The 13278-nt window shown below is 36.9% G+C and overlaps 2 protein-coding genes across 3 annotated transcripts in view; one reads left to right on the top strand and one right to left on the bottom strand.

Annotated features, from left to right (window-relative positions):
- LOC115222018 (propionyl-CoA carboxylase beta chain, mitochondrial) overlaps nt 1–13278 on the top strand; it is a 107805-nt gene that overhangs the window by 36675 nt on the left and 57852 nt on the right. The gene's annotated exons all lie outside the window — the stretch shown is intronic.
- LOC115222016 (beta-1,4-galactosyltransferase galt-1-like) overlaps nt 11821–13278 on the bottom strand; it is a 6214-nt gene continuing 4756 nt past the window's right edge. For both annotated transcript variants that reach the window (XM_029792130.2, XM_036511487.1), the window contains exon 2: nt 11821–13278. This exon is cut by the window's right edge and continues 684 nt beyond it. In XM_029792130.2, the coding sequence (XP_029647990.1) occupies nt 12447–13278 (832 nt within the window). In that variant the 3' untranslated portion in view covers nt 11821–12446.

Raw genomic sequence — 13278 nt, 5'->3', positions numbered from 1 at the left:
TTGTGTGTGTTAGTAAAAGACCACTAATTATAGATTTCTGACGAAATATCCTCCAAAATGGGATTGTGAGTCATAAAAAAAATGGGAAGGATTCGTTTCGCTAATGTCCTCGATTACCCCACTAAAAGTGGTATTATTTTATTCTTTTCTACTCTAGGCACAAGGCCTGAAATTTTTGGGGAGGGGGCCAGTTAATTAGATGAACCCCAGTGTGCAACTGGTACTTAATTTATCAACCCCGAGAGGATGAAAGGCAAAGTCAACCTCAGCGGAATTTGAACTCAGGTTGTAATGACAGATGAAATACTGCTAAGCATTTTGCCTGGCATGCTAACGTTTCTGCCAGCTCGCTGCCTTAAAGTGGTATTATTATTACAGCCAGAGTGCTTTTGACCATAAATCTTGACCAGAATTGACCGAAGGCAGTGTGGTTAATGTGAAATAATAACAGCAACAACATTTTAGGCTAATTTAATCAGTAGATTGCTAAGTCTTTGAGACAACTACTTGCCAAAATATTCTTTGTTCAGTAGAGAATGTATTTTACCATTTGTAGCATCTCCATGAAGACATGTAAAATGTAGCATTTTAATGCTAGTCAAATGTCCATGTTCCATTCTGGCATGGGTCAGATGGCTTGACAGAACCCAATGGGTCAAAGGACTGCATCGTGCTCCAGTATTTGTGTGTGAGAGAGACATTGAAAAGTGAATCCATTGATGGTGTTTGGTAATTAAAAAAATTCAACCTTGGTGCATTATATCTTTTGTTGTTGCTAGAAGGATCAAAGGCCAAATTGAACCAAGTGGGGATTTGACGGGGAACCTAAAAGGGCCAAACTAAACATCCCACGGAACTTTGTTGACCACACTATTGAATCTGTTAATCCACTTTAATAACTTCATATTAAATAAACTTTTGTAATATTCTTTATTCTTTTATTCTTTTACTTGCTTCAGTCATTTGACTGTGGCCATGCTGGAGCACTGCTTTTAGTTGAACAATTCAACTCCAGGACTTATTCTTTGTAAGCCTAGTACTTATTCTGTCGGTCTCTTTTGCTGAACCACTAAGTTACAGTGATGTAAAAACACCAACATCGGTTGTCAAGCGGTGGTGGTGGTGGGGAAACACAGACGCACAAATACATACATGCATATATATATATATATATTATATATATATATATATATATACATACACACACACATATATATACGATGGGCTTCTTTCAGTTTCTGTCTACCAAATCCACTCACAAGGCTTTGGTTGGCCTGAGGCTATAGTAGAAGACACTTGCCCAAGGTGCTATACAGTGGGACTGAACCTGGAACCATGTGGTTGGAAAGCAAACTTCTTGCCACACAGCCACTCCTGCACCTTTTTTTTTTTGTATCTGCAGCCACAGTTAATTTTAATGTATAAATGTGTCCTCTTTGTTCTAATAGAGAACCTGCAAAGTTCAACTATGTAATTTATAAATCATGAGTGAAACTTTGAAGTGTCTAAATACCTGCCACAAGCTGTTATTAAGATTATAGTTCTCCAGACTAACACTATACATAGCTACACTGTGTAGATATAAATATTGTAAATATACATTCAAAATGGAAACTGTAGTTGTGGCTGATGCCAATGCCCCGTGACTGGCTCCCGTGCTGGTGGTACGAAATAAGCACCATCCAAACATGGTCAATGCCAGTGCCCCACTGACTGGCTCCCATGCCGGCGGCACGTAAAAAGTACCATCCTATCGTGGTTGAGGACAATGCCCCCTGACTAGTTCCCATGTCGGTGGAACATAAAAAGCACCCAAAACACTCTTGGAATGATTAGTGTTAGGAAGGGCTTCCAGCCATAGAAACACTGTCAGATCAGATTGGAGCCTAGTGCAGCCTACTAGCTTGCCAGTCCTCAGTCAAACTGTTCAACCCATGCCAGCATGGAAAACGGACGTTAAATGATGATGATGATGACACTTTTAGACTGAGCTTAATAATTTGAATAATTAGAATCTGTAATGTATTTTAGATGGTGCAAGTCGTTACTTGTGTCAAAGAAAAAAGGAAACATTCTGGTTAAACTAATCAAGTCTTTTTAATTGTTACCAGTAAAATGGTGCAGGCATGACTGTGTATGGAGTTAAAGAGTTTCCTTCACCACCACATGGCATTGGGTTCAGTCCCACTGGGCAGCACCTTGCGCTCGTGTCATCTACTATGATCCCAGAGCCTCCCAATGCCTTGTGAGTGAATTTGGTAGACGAAAACTGAATGGAAGTTAGGTGTGTGTGTGTGTATGCATATCTTGTTTGTCATTGGACTGCACCATGCTGGGGCACCACCATCAAAGGTTTTATTCAAACAAATTGCTCCCCCCATTTTTTGTTTTTAACTTATTCTATCAGTCTTCTTATTCCAAATCACTGAGTTACAGGAACATAAACAGACTTACACCAGTTGTCAAGTGGAGGTGTGGGACAAACACACACAAACACACACACACACACACACACACACACACACACATTATTCGTGTGTGTGTGTTATTTACATCCTCAAAATCCTCAAAGCTTAGCAGTTTAGCAAAAGATTTTGATAGAATAAGTACTGGGATAATTTGTTTGACTTATCCAAGAAAGTAGTGCTGTAGCATAGCCTCAGTTTAATGATTGAAACAAGTAAAAATATTTGATGCAGAAGTTTTCCCAAAACTTTTCTCTATTTTTTTTTCCTTTTCATGCGTGGATGTAAGTTTAAAAATGGAACCTCCCATAACTTTTTTTCAGTGTCTGTGTTTATAAAGCTAGTTTTTCTTATCAACCAAAATAAGATTGTTTTTACATAAGTTGTTGGATTTTTTTTGTTATTCCTTTTTTTGTTTTGTTTTATACATTCAGCTGTATGTTTTAAGTGGACTGATGATGATGTTGTTTGACTTATTCTTGTTTATAAAACCAACTGCCAGAAACTGTTTCTGAATCAACATCTTGTTCTTATTATCTTCACTTTCTACATCTGTGGGCATATGAAGAGTCCAATAATGAACACAAACCCCTTAAATATACCTTCAGTGTGTTCCAATTATAACGCTCCCCTCCACTACCACCAAATGCAAAAAGAATCCCTCATCAAATTAGTTAATTCTTCTAGAAACCGTAGAGGAATATAATGACTGCACTTAACCGTGTTTTATGCATCATTAAACAAATGAGAAACAAATTTTAATCTACCATTACCTTATTACCTGATGAAACAAGTCAATGTAGAATTAACTATCCTATGCAGTAAGAAGTTTGCTTCCTAACCACATGGTTTTGGGTTCAATCTCACTGCATGGTACTTTGGGCAAGTGTCTTCTACTATAGTATTAGGCCGACTAAAGTCTTCTGAGGGGTTTTCTTAGACAGAAACAGAAAAAAATCAGTTGTGTGTGTGTGTATTTATGTATATATTTATGTATGTGTTTTTCTGTTGCGTTTGACCCCCACTACAGCTTGACAACTGGTGTTGGTTTGTTCATGTCCTTGTAAGTTAGTGGTTTAGTAAAAGTGCAATAGAATAAGTAGCAGGCTTAAAAATAATTACAGGGGTTTGATTCGTTCAACTAAATCCTTCAGAGCTGTAGTAGAAGGTACTTGCCCAAGGTGCTGCATGACGAGACTGAACCTGAAATCCATGATTGAAAAGCCAGCTTCTTGGCCTCATAGTTTTTTTCTAGGGTCAATAAAGTACCAGTCAAATACAGTGTTTATGATATTGATCAACAGCCTCCCTTCAAAATTGCTGGCCTTGTGCTTAACTTAAAAATGGTTATTAGAGTGTTGGTACAGCTGAGATACTATCTTCCTAGGGATAGTCTATTACAGTGGTTCCCGACCTGTGTTCCGCAGACCCCTGCTGGTCCATGAAGTAAATTCAAAATTTCACAGAGAGAGAATCAGTGAGAGAAAGAGACACACACAGAGACAAAGAAGTATATTAAAAAGGGTCTGTGGGAAAAACTCATTTAAATAAAAGGGGTCCTTTATAGTGACAAGTTTGGGAACCACTGATCTTATTACATTAATCTCACCAGTATTTAACCCTTTCGATATCAACCTGGCCCAAACCTGCTCTGGCTCTGTAGTACAAATGTCTTGTTTTCTTAAGTTTAAAATTAAAATATTCCCTCAAACCTTAGTTACAATTTATGTTCCTAAGACTAGCTTAATGATAACTAAGTTATTTTACTAAATTCTTTGTCATATTTAAAATTAATTGAAAGAAACACAGAGCATCTCAAAATAAATACAGTAACAAAAGGGTTAATCAGTTTATCAACTGTGGATGGGTGAAAAGCAAACTGGGTATATTTAGTTGCTGTTGGAGCAATTCATTTTACAGTTGGCTGTCCTTCCTTTGCTAACCACTCAACCATAAAATAAAAGTGGACTTTTTTTTTCTTTTTCAAGGCGGATAACCTGGGAGAAGAAGGGCAGCAGAATTAGGTGCTTTGCTCAATAGTAAAACATGATTACCAGAGTAAATTTGAACTCACACTCTTGTTATTGTCAGTAATGTACCGTAACCCTTTTGGTACCATATTTCTGTTGAAATTTACTTTGTTTCATTTAATTTCGAAAATAGCGAATTTTGTAAAATAACTTTGTCATTAATTAAACTGGCCCTTGGAACTTAAATCAAATTTTGATGGAAGGTTTTAATGTAAACCAGTTTAAAACATGGAGTTTGTATCGTAGAACAAGGTGCAGCCTTGGGTGGTTGGCATGGAAAGAGTTAGTCTCACCCCTATTGTGTTTCTTTGCTGTCTGTTGGTTTTTTTCTACCCTTTTTCTTACCTGTTGCATTGCCTCCTTTTAGTAAGGTGTGTGTGTGTGCAGATAAGTATGTGTGTGCATGCATATGCATGTATGTGTGTGTGCAGATAAGTGTGTGTGCAGATAAGAGCATGTGTGTGTGTGTGTGTGTGTGTGTGCAGATAAGAGCATGTGTGTGTGTGTGTGTGTGTGTGTGTGCAGATAAGAGCATGTGTGTGTGTGTGTGTGTGTGTGTGTGTGTGCAGATAAGAGCATGTGTGTGTGTGTGTATGTGCGTGCACATGCAAATAAGTGTGTGTGTGAAAATGTAGGAATTTTCATACATTATGGTAATTTCTTCAATCAAGAAGATTGTTAATGATGTAATTCAAAGATTCCATTTCGTATCATCGATAGCATTCTTCTCTTTAACATTGTCATCATATTGGAATAACATGGGCATAGGTTTGATGGGTTTGCAATACTGCAAAACTGGCTCCATTGATACATTTCCTATTGTTTCCAGCATGCAACAATTTATAATAAATTAAGCTGATGATTTGTGAGTTCATGTGGTTGCTCAGCTGTAAGAAACTACAGCTAAATCTCCCTCAAATCAGACCCTACCATCTTTAAAACAAAATAAAAACCAAAACATTCAATTAATAATGTAGTCCTGTTTGATCAAGGCTGACTTGGAGGTAAAATAAGCCAAATGGAAACAAAGTGAACCTTTTAGCATTCAGATTTCTTTGTCAGATATAAAGTTTATTCATTCACACCCATCATCATCATCATCATCATCATCATTTGATGTTTGCTGTCCATGCTGGCATCGGTCGGACAGTTTGACCAGGACTGGCAAACTGGAAGGCTGCACCAGACTCTGGTCTGATTTGGCATGGTTTCGGCGGCTGGTTGCCTTTCCTAATACCAACCACTCGGGGAGTGTAATAGGTGCTGTTACGTACCACTGGCATGGGTGCCATTTGCATGACACCAGCATCAGCCACAACTGAGATTTTGCTCGGCTCGACGGGTCTTCTTCTCCAGCATGACATAATGCCAAAGGTCTCAGTCATTGCCTCCATGAGGCCCAATACTCAGCCACTTTGCCTCTGTGAGGCCCACTGGCACAGGTGCCATTTATGTGACACTAGCATCAGCCACGACCACGATTTAACTTGACTCGACGGGTCTTCTCAAGCACAACATATCACCAAAGGTCTTGGTCACTAATCATTGCCTCTCTGGGGCCCAAAGTTTGAAGATCATACTTCACCACTTCGTCCCGTGTCTTCCTAGGTCTGCTTCTACCACAGGTTCCCTCCACAGTTAGAGATCAGACATTGTTTTGAATTAATCATGCATTCTTTTGTAGCTTCAAGATTTCAATGTTTGTATATTTTTAGAATGACATTATTGGTTAGGTGTAAGAGGCTGGATCTGGTCAGTTTTAGCATAAAACAGGTAAAATATTTGAACTGGATGTGGCCAGATTAAATGCTAAAGGGTTAAAGACTTCTCATTATCATCATTGTCTATTACTTTACGTGATAATAAACCTTTTGCAGGCAAGTTTGCAAGGCATGTATAAAATTCTTAGAAAGGTAAGGTACTTGCACACATATTAGTGAACTGATAGACATATGTACATATATGAACAAGCAGGCAAATAAAAGCAAAATTTTTCACATTTGGTAGATGTCACAAGCTCCGTATGACTTTGCGGATGGATCAATCCCATCAGATATTGGGGAAGGAGTAAGGAAGGGATCTGAGACAAGTTCAAGATGGCTTCTAGATGTTAGTCTTCTATTGATCAGCTTAGGCCATGTGGTGTTATTGGTTTGGAAGAGACATCAGTTATTTTCTTTACTCTTAGGTTCACATGCTTTCCACCAAAGTGGTGACTGCTCCCTGCCAACACCTTGTTCAGGCATGTGAGTGTAAGTATAAAGAAAAAAACTGGTGTCACTTCCATAGCATTAACACCATGTGACCTGGGGTGACCAAAAGAGGCATTAACATCTAGAAGCCATAAGCCATTTTGAATTTGTCTCAAATTCCCTACTCCTCGTGATATCTGAAATGGGGCTGTCCAACGTTATCACAAATCTAAGTCATGTGAAAGGAGCTATGTCACTACATACATATATATATATATATATATATATATACAGGGTGTCCCAAAAAAATGTATACACAGACTGCAACAGTCTGTCATGCCAAGCATTAGAGAGGACTTTGAACAGGAAGAGTTTTATTTCCAGCAAGATGGGGCACCTCCACACTACCATCGCGAAGTTAGATCCTTTCTTGATGGGATCTTGCCAAACAGGTGGATTGGACGGAGAGGTTTTGTCGAATACCCTCCACGTTCACCAGACCTCACACCACTAGACTTCTTTTTATGGGGATACCTAAAGGACAAAGTCTACGCACAGAAACCTGCAACAGTCGTTCAATTGAGGGCAACCATTGAACATGAATGTACGAATATCCCAAGGGAATTGTTCCATGATGTGTGCCATTCCATCGCTTCGCGTTGTCAGCAGTGTCTGGAGCAGAACGGACATCAGTTTGAAAACATGCGATAACAAGACAATAGAATGATATTTGTAAATTCTTTTACATGTTGAAAATTATTCGAATTATAATAAACCCCAAATTTACAATTATTTAAGATGTGTATACATTTTTTGGGGACACCCTGTATATATAAATATAACTTATAAACAAGGGCATGGCACACATCATGGAACAATTCCCTTGGGATATTCGTACATTCATGTTCAATGGTTGCCCTCAATTGAACGACTGTTGCAGGTTTCTGTGCGTAGACTTTGTCCTTTAGGTATCCCCATAAAAAGAAGTCTAGTGGTGTGAGGTCTGGTGAACGTGGAGGGTATTCGACAAAACCTCTCCGTCCAATCCACCTGTTTGGCAAGATCCCATCAAGAAAGGATCTAACATCGCGATGGTAGTGTGGAGGTGCCCCATCTTGCTGGAAATAAAACTCTTCCTGTTCAAAGTCCTCTCTAATGCTTGGCATGACAGACTGTTGCAGTCTGTGTATACATTTTTTTGGGACACCCTGTATATATATATATATATATATTATATATATACGCGAGAAAGAAGCAACAAGAATGGATAGGTTTTTAGTACAATCGTTTCATACAAGGACAGGCTTTATTAAAAGTTGTAAAAATTACAGCATATAAACGTGTCCCGTACTCATCAGCTAAAATACATGTGAGTTCTCTAGACATCCTAGTGGTTGAGGCTATACTCACCACTAGGATGTCTATAGCCTCAACCACTAGGATGTCTAGAGAACTCACATGTATTTTAGCTGATGAGTACGGGACACGTTTATATGCTGTAATTTTACAACTTTTAATAAAGCCTGTCCTTGTATGAAACGATTGTACTAAAAACCTATCCATTCTTGTTGCTTCTTTCTCGCTTATAATCACCCCACATTACTGTATTGTTAAAACAGATAGTTTTTTTTGGTGCATCTAAGTTAGGTACCATATTCAAGTAAATTCATTTAAATTACTTGAATCTTTATTGCTTTTTGTATATATATATATATATATATATATATATATATGTATGTAGTGACATAGCTCCTTTCACATGACTTAGATTTGTGATAACGTTGGACAGCCCCATTTCAGATATCACGAGGAGTAGGGAATTTGAGACAAATTCAAAATGGCTTATGGCTTCTAGATGTTAATGCCTCTTTTGGTCACCCCAGGTCACATGGTGTTAATCTATGGAAGTGACACCAGTTTTTTTCTTTATACTTACACTCACATGCCTGAACAAGGTGTTGGCAGGGAGCAGTCACCACTTTGGTGGAAAGCATGTGAACCTAAGAGTAAGAAAATAACTGATGTCTCTTCCAAACCAATAACACCACATGGCCTAAGCTGATCAATAGAAGACTAACATCTAGAAGCCATCTTGAACTTGTCTCAGATCCCTTCCTTACTCCTTCCCCAATATCTGATGGGATTGATCCATCCGCAAAGTCATACGGAGCTTGTGACATCTACCAAATGTGAAAAATTTTGCTTTTATTTGCCTGCTTGTTCATATATGTACATATGTCTATCAGTTCACTAATATGTGTGCAAGTACCTTACCTTTCTAAGAATTTTATACATGCCTTGCAAACTTGCCTGCAAAAGGTTTATTATCACGTAAAGTAATAGACAATGATGATAATGAGAAGTCTTTAACCCTTTAGCATTTAATCTTGCCACATCCAGTTCAAATATTTTACCTGTTTTATGCTAAAACTGACCAGATCCAGCCTCTTACACCTAACCAATAATGTCATTCTAAAAATATACATGTGGAAACTGATGATTTAAAAGTCTGTTATCAGCATATTGGCATAGAAATAATTTTCTTTTGCCCTTGTTTATAAGTTGTTTATAATTTTAACCTTTAAAGGTATTTTAATATGCTACCACTTTTTTGATATAATTTTTTTCTGTAAAAAACTTCATCCTATATTAGTAGTATATATATATATATATATATATATATATATATATATATATACACACACACACACACACACACATACATACACACACATACACATGTATATATACAAGGATGAGTGAAAAAGTAATGCCATTTTGTTTAGGACAGGTATAATTACTAACATAGGAACGTGTATCATACATCAAAATGAAGCTGGTCCTCTCTGGATCACATCCCTACTTCTCAACATTGTCACCGTTTCTCTCAATAGCAATGTTCCACCTTCGAATGAGAGCATGTATCCCTGCCCTGTATCATCTCTTCGGCCCCATGAAAGAGGGTTTGAGAGGCAAACATTATTCCAGTGACGAGGAAGTGAAAACTTTAGTAAAGAAGTGGCTCAAATTTTACGGGGCAGGGATACATGCTCTCATTCAAAGGTGGAACATTGCTATTGAGAGAAACGGTGACAATGTTGAGAAGTAGAGATGTGATCCACAGAGTACCAGCTTCATTTTGATGTATGATACATGTTCCTGTTTTGGTAATTATACCTGTCCGAAACAAAATAGCATTAGTTTTTGACTCACCCTTGTATGTATATATACATATACATATATAAGTTCAGCAAAAATTTAGATTCTAATGAATATGGTACTTAATATAGATGCACCAGAATTTTGTATGGTGTTAGCCATAAAAATCCGTGGGGTGATTATAATCAAAATAAGCAACAAGAATGACTCCAAATTACTGGAGTCATTCTTGTTGCTTATTTTGATTATATATATATATTTCACACATTGCAGGTTTGTTTTGTGCATAAATACACATGTTAAAATGTTAAAACAAAAGATTTCAAACAACTATACAAATTAAATATTAAAATTTTAATTTTTTAACATTTTTAAATAAATATAATTAAGAGTTAACAATTTGTTTCATAGAATAGAAACGAAATAGAAAATATTTCAAATGTCTTTGAATGTTTGTGACACATAAATGTGTTCCTTGATTTACAGATAGGTATTTTCTTTTTTTAATTTTTTTTCTTTTTACCTTTTCCGATCTTTCATCTGTATATATTTTTGATTGCAATTGAACAAGTAAATACCTTGAAAAAACTGAAAATATTATTTCTGGTCTGCATTCAAAAATTCTGTTTCTTGCTGATTCAAAAAAGTTTTTTTTTTTAGCTTCCTCTGTGATGTATGTTTTGGTGTATAGATGAAGTGATGCTAAATGAATGAAAGCATGATCAGGATGCTGCTTAGATCAGTTGCAGATACTCAAAACTTTATATTCTATAACTTCCTTTGTGATGCCTAGGTCATTTGTGTCATCTTGTTTATTTTCTGTTATTTAAGTTTTGGAGATATGGATGGCTGAGATGTGAAGGTGTTGGGTAATAATCTGCATAGAGGTTAGCATCTTGGCAGCCAAATCCATTTTGCTGTAAATAAGATATTACAGAAGTAGAATAATAATTCTCTGCTGTAAGCACAGGAGTGGCTGTATGGTAAGTAGCTTGCTTCCGAACATCATGGTTCTGGATTGAGTCCCACTGCATGGCACCTTGGGCAAGTGTCTTTCTACTTAGCCTCGGCCCGACCAAAGCCTTGTGAGTGGATTTGATAGACAGAAACTGAAAGAAGCCTGTTGTATATATATATATATATATATATGTATATATATGTGTGTGTGTGTATGTTTGTGTGTCTGTGTTTGTTCCCCCAGCATTGCTTGACAACCGATGCTGATGTGCTTATGTTCCTGAAACTTAGTGGTTTGGCAAAAGAGACCAATAGAATAACTACTATGCTTGCAAAGAATAAGTCCTGGGGTCGATTTGCTTGACTTAAAAGGCAGTGCTCCAGCATGGCCACAGTCAAATGACTGAAACAAATAAAAGAATAAGCAACAGCTGCGTTATAAACTTTGGCTGGCTGTGTTTAAGTCAAGTCTACTTATGCTAAGTCACCTGTGGTTGACTAGCAGATTATCCAAAAGGAGATTTATCTCCCATACCACTAAACGTTACAAACTGGAGATAAGCACAGCTCCAATGGAATGTGAAGGGATTAAATTGAAAGTGTGTGTATGCACACATGCTTTTGGTTCCTTGAGAGTAATCCACATGCCATCATCTAAATCCCTTGATATCTGTCAAAAAATACACAGCAATCTCTTCCCCAGCTTTCCAGACTTAAGGAACTAAACTGCTTTGTGTAAAGCTACTTTAAGAGTCAGGTGGATTTGGCCTCAGAGAGTTTTAATGTCTTATCTGAGACTACAACAAAGTGATAGTGGCAGCATATGGGCTGATAGTTCCATATGCTCACTTGTTTTCACCTCTATCTTATTGGTTCAGCCATCTGTGCCCTGAAAGCATGTATATATGTGTGTGTGCTTCTCCTATCCACACTTGATATCCTTTCTGCTCTAAATGTACACATTACTGGAATATAAGTAGTAAGTTAATTTGGCTTTCATAACAGGGTGTGGTGACATTTTTTTTTCTAACAGAACATGTGAAAAATTGGAATTAATGTTGGAATGCTGGAGATAACTGAAGAACTACTTATATCTTTATTTCTATCTGTAGAATATTAAGCATAATTATCTATGCATGTGTGAGCATATGTATGCATGTGTACATGCATGCACACACACACACACACACACACTCTATTTTCATTATTTTTTTTATAATTGATAGCTCATTCATCTACAAATAGTTATGGAGAATTTTTTATGTATACATACATTTATAGATATATGCTGAACCCAAGTAATTTTATAGACCAACATAATACCAGGACTTTTAGAAGAGAAAGAAAAATATTCTACAGACTAGATTTTATTAAGATTTCCCTCGTCTCACTGATTTGACTAGAGAAGTGTGTATTGGTGTGTGTTGTTGACATGGGTGTTTGTGTGTTTCATTCATTTATGTGTATCATACGTGGGGCAATACAAGAAAAAGACCAACCTTATGTCTGCTGGTAATGTTGACATCAGTAAAGAATTCAAGTTTTGAGTGATAAACAAAAGGACTTGTGATTAAAGCCAGGACAGGATTTTAAAACTTACTCCTTCAGTGACTGCTTTTAATTTTTATCACAAAGGATTTAGGTCACAAGAAATCTTTGAATAATTCTTTCACTCTTTGATTGTAATTATTTTGAAGTTGTTTGGTGTATTTGAGAATTGTCGCATCTCTTATTTTTGGTGAGCATTGCATTTTAGGTTCATATCTTACCATACATGGTTGATAATGGTGTATCATTGCTATTTCTGGATCGATATTAGTTATAGTTAAGTTCTCAAAGATTGGTTTACTTACATGATGGATGCCTAATTCAAACACTTTGTCTGGTTGAATCATAACCTTTGTCCGAACATTACTTATTGATTTGCTCCGATATAGCCGTTGTAAGTAGCTCAACTGTTGGCTGTTGTCGGGGGTTTGCCAAGGATCAAAGAATGCACTTTTGAAAGAAAATCCTAATGTATTTTCACTGGGGTGATTTTTATTTAAGTCTTTCAAGTAATTTACTAGTCTCGGCCATGTGTATGTTTTACGTGGGATGACAAATTCGTCTAAATCTGAAAACAGTAGGAACTGGAAGTTAGCCATATTTCTGTAGAGACAGTCTTGTATTGCCAGAAGTTGGCCATGGTACCATATGTTGTTGTTAGTTATAACTGATGGTAGCTCCCATTCAAAAAGTGTAGCTAATTTTAACTTGGCATAGTGATTTAATATAACCCGAACACTGCTAGAAGCATTATGGAGATAGAAATGGAAATGTGAAGCTCCTAAAATTCGATTCAGTTCTAAAAATTGTACAAGTTTTGTCATTCCAACGGATCCAAACAAAGGAGGTATACAGACTCCAAATAATTTCTTTGTTCCTGTTTTGGTGAGTGAAATTAAATCCATTTTTGTCAGTGGAGCAAGGATA

Source organism: Octopus sinensis, linkage group LG19, assembly GCF_006345805.1.
Source record: "Octopus sinensis linkage group LG19, ASM634580v1, whole genome shotgun sequence".
NCBI lineage: Eukaryota > Metazoa > Mollusca > Cephalopoda > Octopoda > Octopodidae > Octopus > Octopus sinensis.
Note: the sequence above shows the minus strand (reverse complement) of the source record. Positions and strands in the feature narration are given on the sequence as shown.